This window comes from Lissotriton helveticus, chromosome 5_1 (genome assembly GCF_964261635.1).
Source record: "Lissotriton helveticus chromosome 5_1, aLisHel1.1, whole genome shotgun sequence".
Classification (NCBI taxonomy): domain Eukaryota; kingdom Metazoa; phylum Chordata; class Amphibia; order Caudata; family Salamandridae; genus Lissotriton; species Lissotriton helveticus.
Window position 1 is genome coordinate 1,229,125,193 of NC_136065.1, and position 24,580 is coordinate 1,229,149,772.

General features: G+C 45.8%; 1 protein-coding gene across 1 annotated transcript in view; it reads left to right on the forward strand.

The window, feature by feature from the left end:
• The window catches only part of LOC144752607 (scavenger receptor cysteine-rich domain-containing protein DMBT1-like), a 1,088,995-nt gene that overhangs the window by 899,189 nt on the left and 165,226 nt on the right, over positions 1-24,580 (forward strand). Inside the window, exon 57 of the mRNA XM_078640489.1 lies at positions 12,499-12,529. Coding sequence (XP_078496615.1) covers positions 12,499-12,529 — 31 coding nt within the window. The remainder of the gene's footprint in view (positions 1-12,498; positions 12,530-24,580) is intronic.

The window sequence follows — 24,580 nt, forward strand, 5'->3', positions numbered from 1 at the left end:
TTATAGTTAGCAGAGCTAAATATAACTTGTACTCGGCCATGCACTGCGTATGACCTCACATATTACAAAACTCATGACATGTTCTATCACATCATTTATGACATCACTGATGATATCTCTAAAATACACCATTGATGATATCACTGATGACATCATCCTAAGAGCGTGCTAGTTTTTTTTATAGTTTACATAGTGGGGGTAAATACCATACAACTTTTCTATCTAATTTTGTACAGCCTGTGCCCAGCTAATGGGTGTAAGTGTTTACAAAATGCATGTGCTTCTAATGCATCATAGGTGTGTAGAGGTATTGAACACATTATAAATCTTTGTATTGCGGAGTTACTCTGTATGCAGATGAAGGTTGGCAACTTGTATCCAACATGTTCCACACTCGTTTTTTGGTCCTACAAAAAAAGTTTCCTACAGGGCAAATATTCTACATACTAGATTCTTAGTATTGTGAGCAGCCTTGAGTTATTAGATAGAATGATCTTATTCCTGACAGCAGTTTCCCTGCCTACTGGGACAGAGAAACCTGTGTTTGCTCCTGTCTGGCAGAAGCATTTTTGAAACTCCCTTCAAATGTGACCATCCACAAAGTCTGCTGTCAGCGGGCGGAAGCTTTTAAAATTGTTTCTGCCGGCTGTGAGCAGACTTGAAATCTGTTTCCCTGCCCACACTGTTGCAGAGAGGGATGGGATCCCCTGGGTCTAATGAGGTTCACGGAGGGGGTTTGTTTGGTGCCCTTCCATTTTGTATTATATTTAGTCCCGAGCAATGGGGTCCCCAGGGCGCTAAGGCCAACCCTATGGTGTGCAGAGCAAAAGCTTTGCGTGGTGTCAGGTTGGCAGCCTGCTGTGGGTTTGGTCCCACATCTTGGAGGCATGCCTAGCCCTATGATCAACCCCAACTGCGCACATCCAAAGGGTGTGCGCAGCATGGGGTTGGCTGCCTGTGGGGAGTTGGAAGCAGTGCCTGGCTGCAGCAAAGGCCATACGGCTAACTCCATGCTATGCACGAGCAAGGACATGCACTCCTTCAGTGGCTGCCTCTGGGGAGTTTGTTGATGGGCCTGGCTGCAAGACAGGCCCTGCAGCCAACCCCACGCCGTATGTGACGATAGGCTGTGAGCAGCATGGGGATGGCTGCCTCTGGGTGGGTTGTCCACAAGTCCTGGCCACAGGCCAGGCCCTGTTGCAAACCTCCTGCGGTGCATTGCCAAAGGCCATGAGCCACATGGGGTTGGCTGCCTGTCAGGGTTTGCCGCAGGGCCTGGCTTTATGTATGATAATAAAATAATACTTTACAAAATCAAAAAACCTTAGAAATTCACTGAAAAAAACAATGGTTACAGTAATCTCATAGTTCGCTGAATATGCCAGTGACAACATGAACATTTTGAACTAAAAATAAGCACCAAAATTCACCAGTTATAGTTAGCAGAGCTTGTACTCCACCATGCACTGCTTATGACCTCACATATTACATCACTCATGACATGTTCTATCACATCATTTATGACATCACTGATGATATCTCAAAAATACACCATTGATGATATTACTGATGACATCATCCTATGAGCGTGCTAGTTTGCAGATGACAGTTGGCAACTTGTATCCAACATGTTCCACACTCCTTTTTTGGTTCTACAAAAAAAGTTTCCAACAGGGCAAATATTATACATACTAGATTTTAAGTATTGTGAGCAGCCTTGAGTTATTACATAGAAGGATCTCAGAATGACCTTTGGTCTAAACTTAGACCAAAGTCTAACTTTAGTAGTAGTAAAGTTAGACTTTTGGTCTTAGTTAGACTTTTGGTCTAAAATTAGACCAAAAGTCTAACTTTACTACCCGTAAATGCCCTTTGTGAATTCCAAAAGTCGTAAAGTAAGACTTTCGTCTCAAATTACTTCTATGAATCAGGCCCAAGGTGTTTTAGGACCTCCCCTTTTTACCCAGACCCTGTTTTGTGGAAGGAGCTGAGGTGGATGAACTATTTATTTCTCGGAAAGTTTTGTGAAGATTCCTCAAGTGGCACCAAAGTTATTAGCAAAACAAAAAATGCTCTTCATATGGAAACTCTGACTCCTACATAACTACTCAGTGGCTACTGCCAATGTGTAATACATAAATAGCCCTTTTGCAAAAACTTTTATATAACAATAGAACTCAATAATATACTGATCACGTACAATAATATCCAAAGGTGCACTCATGTAGATACAAGGTAAAAAGGGGGGATAAGACATAGTCCTTGTTTTTGCAACAGGATATAAAAGAAGCTGAGAGGAACAAAGAGGTGATTCCAATGAAAAATCTATTGAAGTTTTTCCTAGCAAATCAAGCCGCTGTACTTCGGTGCAAATTACAAGCTGGTAGGCAAATGTCTACCTTTTTGAAAACAGGAAAGTGCACATGGATTAAAATTACAAGCTTTGTGATAATGATCACAACCCTCGCTTTCCCCCCACTATAGATTTCAGTAAGACAAACCTCCCAAAATGTATCTGGAAAAATGCAAATCATGCAATATCTAGTGTTTCAAATCCTCATTTTGCATGTGATGCCTATTTATGTAAATAACATGTAAAAAGAAGCATTTAGCACACCTGGTAAATACCTCAACCTAAGGTAATGAATGAATGTCTGCCAATGCTGGGATCTGTTTCTGTCCTTCCGTAACCTCCTGCCCTGCATACAAGCCCTCAATCTTTGTACCTTCCAATATTACTTGACCTGAATGCACCTGTGCCCACTCTTCCCCCTATCTTGTATAGCGCTCAAGTGTGTTTTATATCAAGGATTGTGCTACACAAGCACCATAAATACTGTCAGAAATCAAGATTCTGTTCTGAAAAATGTTTATCAAAAGGTATAAAATCAACTTCTAAAATCTTATCTATTCTCCTCTCTGTTATAGCTCAACGGACCACTGCAAGTTCCAGAAACACCACTGTACCAGGTATGCCCTTTATCGTAATTGTCGTGTTTGAATGAATAAAAGAGCAGAGCCTTGTATGCATGCCAAATAAAACAACATTTCTAGAAGTAGGGCTAGAATTTGACAAATAAGGGCATCGGAAGAAATTAGGGAAGTTGTGGTCAAATAAGAGCTCTACCAAAGGCGACAGCCTGCAGATAAATTGGACAACAAGAAACACTTCACAGTAACCCTAAGCCGCTGGAAGGTTGGCAGGGGCATGAAAACATCAAGTCATGGTACTTTGTGGCAGTAATTGAGAATGCCATGTTGTTTGTGTCTATTACCAGGGCTGGCATGTCTTAAACTTTCAAATGATCAAGAGTTTTGGATTTTTATTAAATTCCTATTGTAAATTAGGAAGGTCTATGATTGGAATCAAAGAGAAAGGAAACACATTCCTGGCCTTCACTGGAAACCAAAACAAGGGTCAGACATTGTTAACAAATTTCATGACTATTGATGCCACTACCTTAACCGAGTGCAGCTAAGGTCCTGCCCTTACCACCACATTTCCACTGTAAAAACAAGCTTGCTGAGCTGATGACTTTGTGCTATTACTGATGCCTGATATCTCAAAGTGGAAAGTAGCCTCTTCTGTATCTGTGGAGTACCATTGATGTGCCCTTGAAGTGGAACACAAAAGGGTGATGTGAGTCAATAAAGGTTGGGTAGTGTGATGCCAGAGCAAGTGTTAGCATGTTTGGGATATAGGTAGTTGGTCAGTGGCTTTGAATTTTGAAAAAGGATAGTGTTGTCTGCGGATTCTTTGGGTTGTTCAAATTATAACTGTACTTTCAATGCATTAAAGTGCATTTACATCTTCAATGTGTGCAGCTAATCTACACTGCTCTCTTAAATGACATGTCAAAGCCCTGTTTTGTTTTGATGGCCATATGTGGTATTTTATGAGCAATGCAGGCATTGAATAAACATCCTTCAGTTTTAGCCTTGCCCAGCTTTAGGTATCATGGATTATTGTGAATATGGTATCATACATCTCATTAATGCTTCTGCTGTTGGGAGTAAAGATACAAGATACAAGACACACAATTGATGGATGGAATGCAGAAAAAATCAAAACATTCACCCCCAATCAAGAGATCTGGGTTAAATCCATCATTCCTTTGCTCACCATGTCACCACAGTTTAGACCTGGCCATATGCAAATCAGTCTTGACCCTGTGCATCATGGCAACAGTCCAGCCTGAACTGACACGCCAGGTCCTCCCTGGACCGGAAACAAGCATCCTGGGACGGGTATGCTCAGACGTGAGTCCCATGCTCTCCATGCCACTGGAGTCAAGCTATTCCGGCTGATACGGAAGTTGCTACTTAAGCGTGTTTCACGCATACTACGGAGTCAATTGTACTTCGGCTGCTGGCCAAGCTGAAACTGATGAGATGCTGGCTGTTTCACACACTGATTTTGAGGTTATGATTGAGGAGGCTGTGGCAGCAGTTTCGACAGAACCAGCTTTGAAATGTCAGAATCTCGCCCCAGATGATGATGATGACCCTGATGTGGGGCGCAGGGTCAGATATATTCAAGGCGTACAGTTCTAGGACATCTTTAAGTGTGTGACATACATCTTAGGGTTTCAAAGAGACACAAGTCCGGGAGGGCAACTTTTTTCGCAATATAAGTCTCCTGTGGCTGATGATTTGCCTGCCCATGATGTGGTTGGAAACATTTATGTGAAAAAAGGGAAGGAACCTGATAAAACTGGTTGCAGCGATCATTGCAGCTGGACGAAAATGCCAACTACAGTTGCAGCCTCAGCAGCAGCCCCTCCAGCTTAAGTGACAATCAATCTTCTATGGTGGGAGAAAGAAAAGTCCACTTATTTCAAAAGTGACAGGAATTTTGGTCCGACATATGTATTGTCTGGATTGTCTGTTACATATATCAAATTCCTTGTCACACTACCCCTCAGGAACCTTATTTTGTGCAATTCCCTCTCCCAAATGATCTACTGAAATTACAGGCGATTCGCCTAGTGGTTTAGACTTTTTTTCAAAAGCAGCCAATAATTCCAGTCCCACTCCGTCAATAACGGTTTGGCTTCTAAACTGTTCTTTTTTTGGTCTTCAAGCCGGATAGCCGAATTTATTCTATTTGGGATCTACATATCCTCAACTTTTTTGTGCAATGCCTCTTTTCCAAAATGGGGACACTGCAACAAATCATTCCTGCAGTTTCACAAGGGGCTGGTTGGTAACGCTCGAGGCAGATTTTCACATTCCCCATTCATCACAGTTCCAAGAAGTTCCTTTGTTTTGCAGAGGGGATTGAACATTTCTAATTCCAAGTACTGCCTTTTCGCATCTCCTCCATGCAAGGGTCTTCACAAAGGTACTCGTATCAGTTGTGCCTCATTTGCATTTACTTGGGGAACAAGTATTTCCATATTTAGACAACTGGCTCAATGCTGCATCATCTTTTTTTTTGTGGGCACTGGAGGAGGTCCAATGGACCATTCGAGTACTGTCTTCGTTGGGTCTTCTTTTCAATAAGGACAATTCACATCTCATTCGTGCTTGCCAGTGACAGTTCATAGGGCCACACTTGTTATCTAAGAGTGCGAAAGGGTTTTCTTCTGGAGAACAGAATTTTGGGTCCCCAGCAGTATCTCCTTTGGTTACTTCAGCGGCCGCCAGCCTTGGACAGGCAACAGCTGCACATACAGGGACCTAAGTCCTCATGCACGGCAGTGGTTTCATGTGCCCAATCATACCTCAATCCATTGGTGCCCGATGTTCTATCCTATACCCTTTGGCTTTCCTGAAGTACAACGTCCAGATACCAGGGACACCACTCATTTGTCAAGGTTTTCAGTGGTGGGTTTCTCTTATGAATCTCTTACGAATGCTGGATCCTCTCCTTGTAGTCATTACAATAGTTGCCAGTGAGTGGGGATGGGGTGCCACATTGAAGGAATGGGATGTTCAAGGGCAGTGATTATTTATTTAAGTAGTTTATACAGCGCGCAGCTACCCCCGGAGGGGTGTCCTGGCGCTAGAAACAGTACCTCAAAGGAGGAGGGGTGGAATAAGCTTGTTACCAGACAGAAATCATAATCTGGAGAACAGCCAGGTTTTTAATTTAGCACGGAAGATGGATTCAGACGGGCAGAACCTGAGGTCGATTGGGAGGCAGTTCCATAGTTTAGCAGTGATTACGCTGAACCCTCTGCCACCCATTCTGGAACGTCGAAAGCGAGGTGCAATCAAAAGGCGTAAATTGTTAGATCTAAGTGATCTGACAGATTGAGATATTGACACTCGCTTTTTTAGGTAACTAGGTCCAAGGCCGTTGATAGCTCGGAAGGCGAGGGTAAGGATCTTAAAGTGATTAACTCTGGAGAGTCAGAACTCTTCAAATTTGAGGGAATTGGCTGACATTGGGGTGGCCCAGCTAGCCTTTGTACCTATGTTACTGCAGAAACCAGTTCTAATCAGGAGGACATCCAGGTAGTGCAGGCTTAGATCAACCGGAGACGGAGGGTGTAGAAGCACTCTTCAGCTCTCTGGTCTCTAGCCATGGAGATTCTTAGATGGGTGGAGGCCCATATTTGCTCTCTCAAGGCAGTATATATGGTGGGATCTGTCAATTCCTGTGCAGACTGTCTACGTTGCAATCTTCCTCCCTCTGCATAATGTCACCTGACTCCTTAGGCCTTTCAGTTGGTGGTGGATCTCCAATTATCACTGTTCCCCTCCAAACTCTGCAGAGAGATAGCCTGGGTTATGAGTGATGGTGACACTTTGGTGATTCCATGGCCACAGTCTCTGTTGTATGTATTCCCTCGGTAAGGTGCTTCAGAGGATTCGGACGGAGAGTGCTCCAATCATGATCATTGCCCTTTATTTCAATTTGTTAGCTGTGGAACAACACCTTCTGCTACTATCTAATCTGAGTCCTCTTCAATTTCTAGATCTGAATTCATCTCAAATCCATCAATTGTGTTTGACGTCCTGGAAATTGAATGGTCTGGGTTGCAACAGCTAGAGTGCTCCTGAGAAGTGGCTTGGGATATTCAGACTGTGAAGAAAGACTCTAGCTTGAAATCCTAGGCCGAACGCTAGAAGCATTTCTGTTCTTGTTTTGTTGTGGTAGGGGTAGATGGTGTGATGGGTGATCCTTTTAATATTCTAGATTTCCTTCAGAGTGGATTACCTTTCACTTTGGGTTCCCAGTGGTCAGCCATATGATCCTGTTGAGAGTCCAGAGTGTCCCTTTCCTCTATTCTTCCCTTGGATTTAAAACTTCTAAAATGTTATTGTCTGGAATAGCCTTTTCTTTTCCACCATTTCCCTATCTGGGAACTTTTGGTAGTTCTGAAGGGTTACGGAAAGAAACATTTGTACCCTTGGAGCAGGCTGATCCCACCTGGCTCTCAGCAAAGGATGCTTTTTTGCTTGCTTTCACCTTTGCCGGGAGGTTGGGGGAATGGTTGTCTTTGTTGATTTCATTTCCTTATTTAAAGTTTTTTCCTGAGAAAGCAGTATTGTAACAAGATCTGAAGTTCTGGCCACAAATACGGTCCTCATTTCATACAAGCAAGAAGATAATATTTCCGGTATTCTTCCCAGCCAATTTTATTTTTCAAAGGGTCTGACTCCAAAGGTCACAAGGCTTCTACAACCACAATCAGCAGATGGGTTCTTTAAACCATTTTGAAGGCTCATGTTTTGGTGGATTTGGGCAGTTGCTGCCTCATGGGCTGAGGTTGATTGGGTATCACTACAGGACATTTGTAGGGCAGCCATGCGGGCTAACCCCCACATAAAAATAAAATATATGGTTGAATCAAATGTAATGTGTGATCATGGTGTTTGATGGTACTGATGAATTGATATCAGTTTTGGCATGCGTGTAGTTGTTTGATTGTAAAGCAGGACTAGACCTACTGATTACAGGCCTAAACCTTTCTAGTTTAAGAATTTTCTAAAAGTGCCATTTTCAGAATTGCTATTTAAAGAAGAGTTTGACTCCTGCAAGTCTGTTAGGAACAATGAAGTCAGTGTGGGAGATTATGTCAAAATTAATGCTCCCAAAGGTTGTGCTGATTGGTCCAAATTTACTAAAAGATTACAAGTGATTAAATGTATCAAGAATGCCATAAAAACACACAATCTTCGCATTTGTAAAAAAGAGCAGGGTTGCTGTTATAGGACAACCACTTGTTTCTTCTGATAATTCAGCCTTTGCCTCTCAACCGTGTGGGAGTAAGGTTTGTGATTCAGGTGTGCGGGGTTCTTCTATGAGTACTCCAACATTCCACAGGAGAAGCGTTAGGGAGACTAGAGAACCTGCTTATCTTAGGGATTTTGTTGTGTAAAATTATTTTCCTTGTTTCTTTGCTCTACATTGCATCATCCTGTTTTTTTTTATGTGACTAATTTGTTCAACATGTGTCATTTTTCAATTTCATTGTATGAGAGGGAGAAGTGTGGCATTGAATTTCATCTCCGAAGGGTCAGTGTCAGAACCTCATCCCTGATGAGGTCCGTGTTAGAACTCTGACTGTGGGTTCTGACGATGTGAGAATTCCATGTTGGGCAGTTGCTGCATGTTTGGCAGTTGCTGTGCCATCGCTGTTGGCTGAGGTGATAAAATTAAACCTCTTTCTGGCTTAAGAAGCTTATGTCATCATTCACAGAACACCACACAAACCTCCCAAAATGTATAGGGGAAAAGAATCTATGGAAAATGGTAAAACATGCAATATCTAGTGCTTTAAATACCTATTTGCATGTAATGCGTGGTTAAATAAATGCTATGGAAAAAGAAGCATTTAGCACACCTGGCAAATAACTCAACCTAAGATGATGATGAATGTCTGCCAATGCTGGGATCTGTGGATTTCCTTCCGTAACCTCCTGGCTTGCATACACTCCCTCACTCTTTATACCGTCCAATACTACTTGCCCTGAGTGCACCGGTGCCCACGCTTTCCACTCTCTTGTATAGCGCCCCAGTTTTTTATAGCTAGGCATGTGCTATACAAGCACCATAAATACTGTCAGAAATTAAGAAACTATTGTGAAATAAGTTCCTGAAAGTGTATAATCTCAACTTCTACAATCTTATCTATTCTTCTTTCTTTATAGCTCAACAGACCACTGCAACTACCAGAAAGACCACTGTACCAGGTATGCCATCTGTCGTAATTATCATGTTTGAATAAACGAACGAGCAGAGCCTCGTATGCATTCCATGTAAAACAACATTTCTAGATGTAGGATTCAGCAAATGAGGCACTAGGAAGAAATTAGAGATGTTGTTAAAACTAAGGTCAATGGACAATCAATGTTTGCCCGGCGGTATCGCCTCTTTAACCCACAAAATATTAGTCAATGAAGAGGCAGGCGCTGGAGACTGGAAGGCAGGAAACAAGGTTTATTCTCTCCGGAGGAGAACACATCAGTTCAGACAGCCAGTATCGTCACGAGGTGCTCTAACCGCATCTCTGAGGCCTGGCCTCTTATACACAGTTAAATGAATTTTATTGCAGGTAACACAGTCTTGTAATGCTTTGAAGTATGAAAGGACATCCTCTGAATCTCCCCTACAGGCCCGTTCCCACACACATTTACAGTTGAAGTCCCCACCCCGGTCACAACAGGTGATGATTATCGTGCAGCTGGACATTCCGCCGATTCACGGAATGTGGGGGTTTGATCGGATCTCATAGGGTGGGGGCTTTGATCAACTCGGGGGTCCTTTGATGAGGGAAGCTTTCTACTGTACAGGGAGGGGTAATAAACAGTATCGGCAGAGCTAGGTGTCGGCCTGGGAAAGAGGAAGACAAACGGGCACACAGGAAAGGGGGTTTGTATCAAAGGGCCTGGGACCATGAAAGGAATGAGGGGAGGTGTCGCGTTGGGAACAGGATGGGGTTCTGAGGCAGAGCTGCGCCGGAGAGGGGTTTATGACCCGAGGCATGTGCGGGCGGGGGGTTTGCCAGCGTGCGGGCTTTGCGAGGGCGAAGGGCTATGCTGGGGGCCAGTGGCGTGCAGAGGGTGGTTCTGATCGAGGCACCTAAAATGGCGGGTGCACACGACAAAAAGTGTGGCATCCGGGGAAAAGGCAAGATGGCGCAGATAATGTTTACCAAACCGTACTAATTTTCCACAGTCCTCCCTTTAACATATCCAAGACATCTTGCTGGCCTATTTCCTACCCATGTCTACTGTGGCGGTCATAAGTAAAGAAATGGGAACCCAGGTGAAGGAGCTATAAACATTACACTTAAAATCTTTCGTCTTAGGAGGCGGGTCCATCGATAAACTCGTATGCAGGAGGATCATAGTAATGCAATATTGGGCAAAACGATTCTGTAGTGTGAGCATTGAGTACATTTCATAGATACTTGTAGTCATTCGGAATGTGAACTGATAGGTTATTACATATGTAAGTTCTGTTCATTTTTAGTTGGAGCATAATCAATACAATGGTGGCTGGGAGAGAAATGAGACGTAGTAAAAACAATAATCAGGGGCGCCATTGTTCGAAGGGGAGGTCCTATTGTCATAGACCGTTATTAGTGAGTTCTCAGCATCCTTTGTCGTCTTCTGTTGGCACGGTGGAGCGATGAGTCCAGCTCTCTTCTGAGCTCCGCGTTGCAGGGCATGACCTTTTTCTCGCTTTCCTGGTTAAAAAGGTCCTTTTCGCCCTGTGTCCTTTGGAGTCGATTGTCAAAAAGTTCAGGCGGAAGAAGAGTGTGTGTAAGTAGTCCATAGGGTAGGTCGGAGAAAAAAAGGGGGGATGGAGCAGGGCCAAATCGGGAACAGACTAGGGGGGCGGAAAATTTCAGGTAGGCGGGCTCATGACCAAATTCAGAGAGCGGGGACTTTTCGGCACACGTTGAACATTGAGCAGGGGCATCGGGTGAGCCCTTTCCTCTCATTTTGTCGGAAACAGTGCCTCGTCCTGCAACTCCTTTCTGTCGCGGTCTCGCCTTTGCCAATGTCGCAGATGTTCCACGATCTGTAGTCAGGCCACGTGCTCCCACATCCGGTCTCTCTTTCCTCCGACAGCGGTACCCTTAAATGAGTTTGAAAAGACAGTCTTTAGAGAATTGGCAGAGGAAGGTAATCACATAAATCTATTTCTCTCCCAGCTCCACGCAAATGAGAAACATCCGTTACATTGGGGTTCACAACCATCATATAAATAATTGATGATGGGCTTGTTGGATTTCCTATAACTTTCCTTCGTAACTATCTCTTTGGTGCTTGTTGGCGTTACATTCATTGTCGTGGTATGAAATCTGGTGCCTATTCACCGTATTTTGTGTATTACAGTTACGTCACTTCTTCTGACAGAGACCCACCTTCCTAGTACGAGCCTTACAAAGCTATACCGTTCTCCAGGACTTTATATTTTTCAAAAAAGTGCAACGTGCTATCACCATGGTCTGATGGGTATCTTTCTGAGGGACGAACATAGGCTAAACATTTTTCCATCCTATAAATGCATCCTACCTTTCAGCTAAACATTTTACTTTCAACAGGGTTAATTGCAACGATTTCTTCCTTTCGGCCTAATCTTTAACTTCGCAAACATCAGTCTAGTTCCTACATAGCCTCTTACAACCTTATTACTTTATTAAAAAACCGGGGTCTTATGGAAACAACTAGGGACATAGCAAACTGTGGTTAGGGACTATCATCTTGCTTTGTGTCATAAGGGCGTTATTTAGCAGAAGGCCACCGTTCAGTTGGTAAGCGTTCAGTGACATTTCTCGAATTCTAAACTCTGTAGCTTGCTCATCAACAGATCGTTTCTAGGAACAACGGCTGGCCTGTGTTAGTTGTAAGTCGACTTGTTTCTTACAACAGGGGTGAGGGACATTTTTAAAACTCTCGTCCGGGGCAGCTGATACAAAACTGAGGGGTTCTGGGAAGATGGGGATGTTTCGATAATTTTTTACTGTTCGGGGATTGCGACAATTCGGGATGGGGAAGGTCGCATTATCCTGAGGCAATTTTTTTTATAGAAGCCACTGACATGTAGTTCCCTTATTACGGGCCAGATTAGGGAACCTTAGTCGTCTTACCTGTCCTTTCCCGTTTGGCCAATTCTAGGTTTCATCAATATTTAGCAGAAAGGAGAGGTAGTGACACGGCATCAGGGTGATTATATTTAAGACAAATTTTGTGCAAATACTTGCGGTATTTGGAGCCAATTGGGGGGTGCACTAGGGGTGGCGGTTTGCCAATTTTGGTGTTAGTCGTTCGGAAGAGCGAGAGTGGAGAGGGGAGGGAGAGAGAGAGAGAGAGAGAGAGAGAGAGAGAGAGAGAGAGAGAGAGAGAGAGAGATGTGCAACAATAGGCTAAATAGTACACGTGCGACATGGGGGGTGGCCGTGTATTAAGATAGGCTATTCAGCGCATTACACAACATAAGACATTACGGGTCCGTGTTAGAATTTCGAAAAACATGCAGTTTGGGACGGACGAGCATTAGGCAGGGTAGAGGGGGCATGCATTGAGTAAAAGACACCATTGTATCGCACTTCTCGCACTCTCGGTCCGCCGACCAGTCAAGTCAGCGCCTCAGTCGCACAAAAACATGTTCTCATAGTTTCAGACATACGTGACACGTGTCCATTCGCACAGCACGGATTAGGGGCGACTGTGTTCTCAGACATACGTGACACGTGCCCATTCACGCAACACGGATTAGGGGTGACCGTGTTTTATCATATTATACAACTTATTAGCTCTTTCGTTACAAGAGCAGTTTGTGGGTGTGCTTAGGTGCCATCTGGCAACGTTAGTCCGCTTCGTGTATCAGACATGGCGGGGCTTCAGATCTTCACCATACCTCGGTCGTGATCTCCAGTGTAACCTGTAGGGGGAGGAAAAGAGGGGAAGGGAGGCGGACAACATTCGCGCATTTCAAATGCATGGGCACGAAAGTTCTTTACTTACCTCATACTCGTCTTGTCTCCTCGGGATAGAATCCCTGGGGTCTTGGTTTCTGAAGCCAGGGGGGGAAAAAGGGGCAGTGTGTCCTTATAGGTCGCGTGTAGGGAAACGTTAAAAATCAGGGGCTCTTAGTGTGGGGTATCTAGTTGGTAGATGTATTTAGCTATCGGGGCCCTTAAATCTTTTCCAATGCTGTGATGGTCTAAGGCATACCAGCTCTTCGGCCAACTCTGTTCCCTAGTACCTTTGAGTGTCGTACCTTCATAACGTTCTATTATTTACACCACTTCACGTTACCCATCCTCAGAAGTCGAGGTCCTTCTCCATGCGTTAGTTCCAGAGCCAGTCGCATACCTGGAGGCAGAGTATCGTGTCTTAGATTCGATCCTCCCTCTGGAGCTGAGCAACCATCTTCTAATAACCTTAAAAAGAGAACAAAGCAGGGTGCACAAAAAACTCTCCCGCTGACCCCACATTTTTCAAAAAGTATGCAATAACCATTTCATAGTTCGGAAAACCTTTATTTGCACTATCGTTCAGCATGTAGATATGACAGTGCAATCGTATTTGGCCGGGCACGGCAATGGCTAAAGTGCGTACAGTAGGGGGGTTATTTTGCAGTATTGGGAATATTAAGAATATTAAAAAGGCTTATTCATTCATTTGCAGGGAACTAAAAGGTCTATCGATAGTTGAGGGATCAAGGGGCATTCATTTCATAGTTGGCAGTACAGTTGGACTAGTTGCAATGAAATTTCCTATATGTATACCGTGTGCGTGTGTCGTAAGCGAGGTTATGTATCGGCTATAATAATATCATAATAAATTGTACATTTGAAAAAACATTTTTCACGGGGCCCTTTTACATGTTCGTCGAGTGAACCCTCCCTCTTTTTTCGTCAAGTGTACAAAGGATCATATACATATTTCAGAACATCGAGTCTTTTTACGAGGCGTTCGCAAGTTCTTATTGATTCCGGCGCCATTTTGGGCGGGGCCGGGTTAGTCCGGAAGTAGCATCAGAGACAAAATGTTTCCCATAACCGGCGGTTGGACCAGAGTCCTCTTCGGCAGTTCAAAAAAACTCGTGCTAACAGAAGGGGTGGCTATGTCGTGGTTATTTTCGTTAGCGACCAAGGCAGTCGTTCCTCGCCGGGAGTCGGCAGGGGCCGAGGGCTCCTGGGACTTTTGTAGAATCTTCAAGGCTGTGGGGATGCTGTCGGAGGTGGGGGCTCGTGCCCCGGTGGACAAGCGTCCGAGTTACATTGCTGGTCAAAGTTACTCTAGCGGCCTAGACCCGCCTTCCAGGGGCCCAGACGCCATTTTGAGGCCCTGCAGCAGCCGCCCTTCGTCGAGTCTGCAAGAGTGGAGGAGACCTTTTGGAGTGAAAGAAAAGGAACTCTGTGTCGTAGGAGCAGGACATTCGGCTAGGGTGCAGCTGTGGCGCCCCCACCTGGGGGGGGCGAGGGAGACTCGTTCGCGCCGTCTCCCTCTCCCAGTGCATCCCACGCTGCTCTCTTTCGTGGGCATGCATGATGGCCACTCCACATCCCGTGTTCCTCAAGTCCCATGTCCAGTGCTGCGGAAGTATGGCCACCTGCGGTGCATGTTCGGTGCTGTGCAAGTATTGGCGCAGCCGTTGTATGTTCGGTGCTGCGCAAGTATTGGCACCGTTGCATGTTCGGTGCTGCGCAAGTATCGGCACCGTTGCATGTTCAGTGCTGCGCTAGTATTGGCGCTGCCCGGCTGGAGGATTTCGGTGCCGGGCCGGGGGCTGGGAAGCCTCCTACCCGTGGAGGTGGGAGAGGCTCGTCCGCGTCGCCTCTCCCTCCCAGCCCAACCTGGACAAATTTCTGCAGAGGTATTTGTGATGGCCGGTGGCGATGAGGACGAGGGGGGTCGGAGGTATGTACAAGACATCCCCCCCCCCAGAGTTGTCGCAGCCATTATTCAAGAAAGAAGTGGCGCCTGGCGTGTTGCTGCTGCCATTACGGAGGAGAAAAGAAAGAAGTGTCCCGTCCGTCTCTGGGCCGGGCTTCCGGCGGATGTCGGCCGGACGCCCCTTGCTCTGGCCCCATGAACGGGTTCCTTGGCTCATCGGCTGCAGCCGGATCCAGTTGTCCCCAGTCCCCGGCCATTGGTGGCCGGACCGGGAGAGCATGTGGCGGGACTATCTGCAACTATCACGTGCCACCGCGGCCGGACTGGGAGAGAGAGGGAGGAGGGTCGAGGACATAGACATTCCCCCCCCCCTACAACTCTCCAGTGTGGTCAAGGCGATCCCCTGGCTGGGTCCCGCTGGCCCCTGTCTCTCCTCCGACTCCACCCTATGTTACGATTTCCTGGCCGACTGTTGGCAGCAGGACCCGCCTTATATGGGTTGCTGCCGGCTGGGCGTAGCCGCAACCTTGCCCCACCTTGGAAGTTTCCAGAGTGGGGGGGGGGGGCTGATGTTCTGCTGACTTTCATTTTCTACAGTTTACCGTTCTTGTTTCTAACGTTTCCTGTTGTTAGGGCATTAATAGGTGTTATTATTACGTATTGTTATTGTTTCTTGCTCGTTATGTTAAATAAAAGTTCATGTTCATCAGTGGCCTACTGATTTCGTTTTCCCATTCCTTTCTTTCCAGGTTGTTTCATGCTAAAGCTTTTGTTAACAGAAGTTAAGTAACACGGAAACACAGGCAGAGGGATGACGTAGATTCATGCATCACATACACACAAACTCAGACGGGGAGACAGTACAAGTATTATATACAAAGACCCAAGACAAACATAAAACAGTTATTGGCCATAATTATCTTTTTCTGTATGCTGCGCACACTTATTGTTCTGAGTTCTTTTTACCTGTTTCTTATCTTTTTATTCGTTGGCTGCCTTTTTCTGGTGGCTTTGATTGTATGCACTTACGCCTTTGGCAACTGGTCATGAACTAACCTAGTCGGGCTAATGTTCACAGAGGTTTTTTTTGTTGTTTTTTTTGAGTCACTTTAGCAAGTACCTTTCCAGGCTGAGACAAACCGTTGGTGTCAATTGGAGAGCAATGGGGCAGTTTTTAGTTATATGCCTATAAGGATGCGGAAAAAGGGGGTAGTAGGTTTTTCAAACATTGGCAATATCCCTAGTCCTCTCAGCGGAGGATACTTGTGTAACCCTTACCTCGAAATACCCTAAACTTTTCCCTACTTGGCTAAACGTAAGAATGCTTGATCACGTGTGTACATTATTCTTTTTGCTTTATTCGGGGTTTGTCGTCGGTTAATTTAGAGCTAGACTGGGTTTCCCGTCTTAGCGTTGTTTGATCTATGAGGACTCGAACATGTCGCTGAAATCGGCCTGGCGAAATCTGTGCCATCGGGCATAATCAAACGTGGTGGTTCTATCTGGCCTGTCCATGTCAGTCTGATTCATCTTTGTCTCGCGCCTTTTCCCTTTCTGCCGGCCTGTTATTCCTGTCGGCCCTCTGCTCCTACTCTCGTTCAGTAGAGTCGGACATTGGGCTTTCCAGTGCCCGGCATATTTACAAAAAGCACATTGGTTTTGCCCTAAGTCTGGTCGCCCTGTGCGCAGTGTCGGGGGATTACTTTCGGGTCGTTGTGTCCTGGGGTTGTCCTGTCGATATATTCCTTTACCTACTCTGTCCTCGTCTCTTTTCTTTCGTTGCATTGTTTCTTTGCGCCACATACCGAGACTGTCGAGCATAATAGGCGTTGTCTTATTATTACGAAGGGCTATTTCTAACATTTCTATTTTATCAAGATCGAAGGATCCTATCAGTGGCCACTGTTTCTCTTGATTTTCTTTGGTATACCTGTGCCACAGTTTACTATAGGCTATGGTAACTAATCCATAGTTTATGAACATGTCTTTATTAGGGGTGCCTTCCAGCGGAGCTAGATGATCCACCTCTAATAAACGGTCCGGGCTGAACCAATTATCGACCAGTGGGGAGAAGACAGACATGACGGCTCGCGAAGAGGACAAAAAGTCAGCACTGCCTATCTTATCACTGCGTGCAAAGACTAGACAGAATATTTCTATTCTACGTTGTTTGCAGGCAGTGAATACCTCATGAACCAATATCAAAACAATAAATAAACGACCAGTGGGGAGAATAAGTAGATCCGCAAAGGTCTGCGTCCTCTACCCTTTCACTATCTGCAAAGGGGAACCTGTTCTTTCCTGTTTGTAGACAGAGAATCTCCAGAAAACAATCCGCGAACAGTAGCTCGGGGTCAAAAAACAGTTAATCAGTGTGGGAGAGGGAATCTCCCGAAAACAATTCGTGAATAAATAATCAATCAGTGGGGGAGAAAGATAGGCACGCTGGCTGCGTTACTTATCCTTCACTGTTTGCAAAGAGAAAGAGCCTACTGTTTCTCCGTTTGCAGACAGTGAATCTCCAAATAGGTCAACAAAGAGTAATACTAGTATTTTCTGAACAATTAAACAACTATTTCGCAATTCGTCGTGTCTACACGACCTTACCCGGACCGTATGGACAGTTTCTTATCTTCCGAATCCAGCGCCCGATCGTCCTCCTTTTCTCGTATTCCTCGCGGCACTCCTGATGGTTCCCAGTCAGGACCGTAGATCACTCGAGAGAGGTCTGTTCGGAGCCAGTGAAGTTCGGATGATCGGCTGCCAGACGAGGGTCTATTGGGCAAGAGCTCTCCCGATCGTTGCAGTCGTTCACTCTGTCGTCAGGACCTCTCCCACTGGATCCACGAGTCACTGATGGGCCCCACGCTTGGGACGCCAATTGTTAAAACTAAGGTCAATGGACAATCAATGTTTGCCCGGCGGTATCGCCTCTTTAACCCACAAAATATTAGTCAATGAAGAGGCAGGCGCTGGAGACTGGAAGGCAGGAAACAAGGTTTATTCTCTCCGGAGGAGAACACATCAGTTCAGACAGCCAGTATCGTCACGAGGTGCTCTAACCGCATCTCTGAGGCCTGGCCTCTTATACACAGTTAAATGAATTTTATTGCAGGTAACACAGTCTTGTAATGCTTTGAAGTATGAAAGGACATCCTCTGAATCTCCCCTACAGGCCCGTTCCCACACACATTTACAGTTGAAGTCCCCACCCCGGTCACAACAGGTGATGATTATCGCGCAGCTGGACATTCCGCCGATTCACGGAATGTGGGGGTTTGATCGGTTCTCATAGGGTGGGGGCTTTGATCAACTCGGGGGTCCTTTGATGAGGGAAGCTTTCTACTGTACAGGGAGGGGTAATAAACAGTATCGGCAGAGCTAGGTGTCGGCCTGGGAAAGAGGAAGACAAACGGGCACACAGGAAAGGGGGTTTGTATCAAAGGGCCTGGGACCATGAAAGGAATGAGGGGAGGTGTCGCGTTGGGAACAGGATGGGGTTCTAAGGCAGAGCTGCGCTGGAGAGGGGTTTATGACCCGAGGCATGTGCGGGCGGGGGGTTTGCCAGCGTGCGGGCTTTGCGAGGGCGAAGGGCTATGCTGGGGGCCAGTGGCGTGCAGAGGGTGGTTCTGATCGAGGCACCTAAAATGGCGGGTGCACACGACAAAAAGTGTGGCATCCGGGGAAAAGGCAAGATGGCGCAGATAATGTTTACCAAACCGTACTAATTTTCCACAATGTCAAATATGAGCTCTACTAAAAGTGACAGCCAGAGATAAATGGGACAACAAGAAAGACTTCACAGTAACCCTACACTGCTGGAAGGTTAGCAGGCAGTGGAGTAGAAAGCCTTAAGGGCACCCATGGCGGTGGGTGAAGAGTGTGGGGGGGGGTTGCTGGTGAGCATTTACCGATTTGAGGAGCGGGGGAGGGAAGTTGCCCTTCTCGTGCGCCCAAGATGGCATGTGGTAGCGGGGGGAGGCCGACACCCTAAAAAAGTTGTGCCGTCCAGGGCGGACCACCCCCTATCCCCCGCCCCCCTTAGCTACACCACTGTTGGCAGGGGCATGAAAACATCAAGTTATGGTAGTTTGAGGCCATAATTGAGAATACCATGTTGTTAGTGTTGATTAGCAGGCTGGCATACCTTAAACTTCTAAATGAATAGAAGTTTTGTATCTTGATTAAATTCTTATTGTAACTTACAAAGGCCCATGATTGAATTAAAGAGAAAAGAGAAACATTTGTGTCCATCACTGTAAACCAATACAGTTCAGCTAAGCTACCACCCTCACCACCACATTTCTACTATAACACAATAGCACATGCTTGCTGTGCTGGTGACTTTGTGCAATTCATGATGCCGCATATCTCAAAGTGGAAGGTAGCCTCTTCTGTGCCGGTGGAGTAACACTGATGTGAATACGAAAGGGAGATGTGAGTCAATAGAAGTGTAATGATGAGATGCTAGTGCATGAGTTAGCATGTTTGGGATATATGTGGGTGGTCAGTGGCTGTTGAAGAGGAATGGTGCTGCCAGTAGATTGTTTGGGTTGTTCAAATTGTAACTGAACTTTCAATGAATTAACGTGCATTTACATCTTCGATGTGTGCATCTATTCTACACTGCTCTCTTCAGTGACGACTGAACGTTGTCCAGCTCCAGGTATCATGGATTATTGTAAATAGGGTTCAAACATCTCATTAATGCTTTCTTGTCGAGAGGACAATTCCAGCGCAGTGTTGATCTCTCCACATCTAAAGAAACCATTAAAGGTTCATTTGGTGACTTCAGTGCTCAGCAGCCTGACACCCCCCTCCAGCTGGAAGTCCCCCAGCAGCTGCCCGTTCCCCTCCAGCTGGACGTCCCACCCCACAATTCGATCGGATACAGGGAATAAATTACATTGGCCTCACACCATTAGGAGCTGTCTCTTCCAACACCATGAGTGTCAGCAGGCAAATATAACAACTCCACCTGTAGGCTGTCCAGTAACGCCCCTGGAACATATTTCCGCTGTTACCAGGGTCCCTCATTCTCACTATGGGCCAGATGTAGGTGGCCAAATACCGGTCGGAAACGGCTGATTTCTGTAAATTACCAAATTGGTAAATTTACCGAATCGGTAATTTGTGATTTAGGTGGCAATGAAAACAGTACCACAAGCCCTTCAGAATTCGTTATTTACCATCAAATACTATTTGATGGTAAATAACGATTCCTGTGTACATGCACATCTGTGCATGTACACCTGTGCCATGTGGCACACATACATGCCCTAAGGCAGAGGTCTTCAAACTGGGGGGCGGGCCCCCCTAGGGGGGCCTCAAGTGATCCCAGGGGGTCACCAGACTCAGGCCAGAAGAAACATTATGCTTTGTTTTCAGCCTAAAAGAATGAGCAGCAGTAAGCACGTCTGTAATGGGCCATCATTAACATCCTTTGTCATTTAAATCCTGTCTGGTAGGAGGTGTCAAAAGGGAAGGGGCTTCAAATTTTCTCCAAGACCCTTTCTACTATTTCCAATAACCACACTGTTTACACATTAGTAAGGCCTGCCTCACTGGAATAGTATGTTTGGAAATCATGTATTTGTTTGCCTTTCTAAAACAGTGACAGAACTTAGCTGCAATGTTTAAATACGTCTAGACATATTTAAACATTGCCAGTTAAATAGAATAATTGTGGAAAATGTTGAGGGGGGGCCCGGCAAATTGTTTTTCTACACTGGGGGGGGCGCGGAATTAAGAAATTTGAAGACCACTGCCCTAAGGGCATGTATGTGTGTCACATGGCACACAAGACTGAATCAGGGGTGCAACAGGGTGTCAAAGTGACACCCTGTCTCCCTTGTCAATTCGGTAATTTTACAGAATCGGTATTTACCGATTCGGTAATTGCCATTGGTTCCTATCAATGGCAATTACCGAATCGGTAAATACCGATTCGGTAATTACAGAATGTTACAGATTCGTTAAAATATTCAGTAAAAATACCTACATAGCATTTACCGATTCGTAAATACCTAATCGGTAAAATTCGGTATTTACGAATCGGTAAATGCCATTTACCTACATCTAGCCCTATGTTTTTTAAACTTCCACAAATCTGTACTTTTAAATCTAATAACATTTTGAAATCAAATTACACAGAGATACAAGGCGCTTATTTCTGCAACACTTAAAAAGCAACATTACCCATACGGCTGTCCTCTTTATCATAGCTGTTACTGTGAGGCTCCAACTCCTTTGAAAAAAAGTCTTTTCAAGCTTTCTTTTATTATGGGATTAAAGCACCCTCTCCCATTGCACGGTTCCTGTCTTCCCTTCCTTCCTGTTATTTGGCAAAGCCAACAAGTTATGGTCATCGGACTGATAGCCCCCAGAACTGATTTGTTCAATGGACCCAGTTCCACCTCAAATCATTGGTGCCCATGTTCTACCTTTTTGGCCTCTGTCTTCCCTGGAGTACAGTTTTCAGGTACCAGTGATACCATTCATATGTCCAGGTTTTCAGTAGTAGTTTTCTCTTATGAATCTCAGAGAAGGGGTAAGAATGTAGGACCCTTCACGACAGATGCCAGTCGGTAGGGATAGGGTGGCACTTTGATGGAGTGGGAGGTTCAGGTGCAGTGGTCAACACTCGGGAGAGTTAAGACCCTTCAAATTTGGCTACCATTTGAAACACACTCCTACTGCAGAAACCAGTTATAATCAAGACAGACAACCTGGTAGTGAAGGTTTATCTCAACCTGCGAGGGGGTGGAAACACCCTACAGGTCTGTGGTCTCTAGCCAGGGAGATTCTTACTTGGTTGGAGGCCCATCTTTGCTCAATCAGGGTGGTTTATATTCTGGGGTCTGCCTGATCCTATGCAGACTGCCTAAATTGCAATCTTGCCCCACTCTGCATCATTTCACCTGATTTTTCACACGTTTCAATTTCTGGTGGATCACTTTGGGCTCCCAATTATCAGTCTTCTCCCCAACTTCTGTAAAAGTGAGCTTATGTGGAAGACGGTGTTATGGCTGATGGTGATTCCATGGCCACAAACTCTGTTGTATTCCTTCCCTCTGTTTTCCCTCCTCTGTATGGTGCTTCGGAGTATTCGGAAGGAGAGTACTTCAATCATGATCATAGCCCTTTATTGTACTCCAAGACAGTGCTTCACTTTGTTTCCTCAGCAAGCTGTGGAACCACATCTTCCTGTACCATATTTTCTGAGTCCCCTTAAATTTCTAGATCTGATTTTGCCTCATATGCATGAATTTCCTTTGACATCCTGGAAATTGAACCAGCTCACAGTATATGCAATAGACTGTCACACTGGATATTGTCAGTCCTTTTCAAAATAAAGAAAGTCAATGTATAGTTGTGATACAGGTGTGAAAATGGTAGGTGTGGAGTTTGAACGGATAGTCAAGAGGGAGGCCATTCAACTGGATGAATCTTTGCACAGCAGTATTGATGTGATTGCTAACATGAGGGATTGTGGACAAGGGCAGTACTAAAGTAGTCTGAATGTATGTACTCAAGTCATGCTACAAGTCTTCTTTAGTTACTTCCATAGGAACATACTGTGCTTGGCTGGGTTAAAAAGATATAAAAATCAAGAATATAGATAAGTATGGTTGTAGACCGATGGTCCGCATTTTCTAAGAAAAGATGTCTATTGAATTGGGATCCCATTCACCATTCAGAATGCTTTCACCCATCCTTTCATTTTTTTCCTACATGTATTCTGCCTCTATGCTTGGAATTATTTTTTTTGTTTTTTTTATATATATTTTTATTAATTATAACACAAGAGTAAAAATATACATATCGGGCATCATTCGGAGGAACATATCATAATGGTGGACGGGCAAAACAATTGAGGAAATACACATCGATTACAAGCCTCTGAAAGACGTCAATGGCAGTGTAGGGCAGAGGTAAAACAATACGCTACCGTTAACCTAAGCAAAGAGCGCCAAAACCCACCCACCCAGAATACAGGATATGAAGACCAGACACTCGATACCCGAATATGATGAATAAAGATCAGGAGAATACGCCACATCTCTTGTGAAGAAGGGAAAAGGGAGATAGAAAGGTCATAGAACAAAAGAAAGGAAAAATAACAAACCCCCCCTCAACCCCCCACCCTGCACCCCTGCGGATGGCTACGACCTAACCCACTAGCAGCGTGCCTGCCGCCCACTAAACTAACCCCAAGGAAGGGAAAAGATGGAGGAGGGAATGTCGTAAAAGCAAACACACCCCCGGTTTCCCATACCCCCCGCCAGCAGTGACCACCCCGAGATATAATCGATCCAACAGCAAAATATACAAACCAATATTGGGAGTATAACAAAGCACCACCCAACTCCCAGCACATTACATGTGACAATCCCGGCATTGAGTCAAGCCATATTATGTAAATGTATGTGTCTTGTAAAGACACATACATTTACATAATATGTAAATGTAAATGTATGTGTCTTGTAAAGCGCACTGCTGCCCTGAGGCGTCGTGGCGCTGTAGACCGCTGGGGAACCCGTCCTGGCTATCCCTGTGAGATGGTCCCTACTGGGTATCTCCAAGGTGAAACCGGGCATCCCCGGCGAATGGGGGGGGCCGTTGTAGAGATGAAGCAAGCTAATGCCCAGAGTTGCCGAGTGTGATCACTGGTTAGAGTAGGCACCGAGGCGAGAATTATCGAGTCCGCTGACCCTGGTCCACGACCCTGCCGCGTCGGGAATAGAACCCTGGTCCCGGGCCGTTCTCTGCTTCCGGGTCTGCCGCCTCTAACCAGTGAGCCACACCACTCCACTATTATCTAGTCCAAGCCCTCAAGTTCAACCGTGACCAGTACGGTATTTCGGGAGAGTCTCTTTCACTGGAACCACCATCACAAAGGAAAAGGCAGAATGTTCATTAAAGTCCACATCAGTGTTGCAGGATCGACAAAAGGATAGAGGGTCACGATATCCACAAAACGAGTGAGGGAATGTGTCCAGAAATAGCAAATATCCCCAATAGTCACTTTGGAACTTGTTACAGCACAGAAGACTGTCCATATCTGTACGAGGCGGCAGCCGGATCGAGCAGGGAACGATAGCGACAATCACGGGCTCGCTGAGTGTGAATTGGGGGCCGACAAAGCACAGTGAATCCAGGTTCTGCCCGGGGACCTCGGTCTCAGGCGTACGTTGCACCGCTGGCACCACAGATGTAGTAGGACTAAACGGAGAGTCGTGTGCCGGTCCCAAGATACCGTCCACTTGCACGATCAGTGTCCGGAATACAGCGGTGGATTGTGAATGGAGCGTCTCAATGGCGGCCATGATGGCCTGTAGCGATGGCGTACTTTCCGTCCGCCCCATCTCCTCTCACGAAGAGGCAGAGCAGGATTCAAACCCCGGAGGCCGGCTTCTCCGGGGTAACAGGCCACGCAAATCCAATGACAATAATGGGCGCTCTCTGTCGTGCTAAGTCGACACCTTTGCCGGCAGCGAGGGTCCCGGCCCGTCAACCCCGGGAAGGGCAGGGTCTCCGGGCGTCGGACCCCCGAACACAGCAACCGGTGCGGTACGCTGTTGTCTCCACGGTGTAGACCGCTCACAGTGTCAGCATCAAACAAGCAGTTCACGATGCATTCCGGCGGACCGGGTGCAATCCAGGTCCAGCGGCCGTTGTTGATCAACTCCAACCCGGAAAGGCTAGAAATCGAGGCCCCGGCTTCCACACGATGTTAGGCCGAGAATGGGAACACGGCGTATCTTTG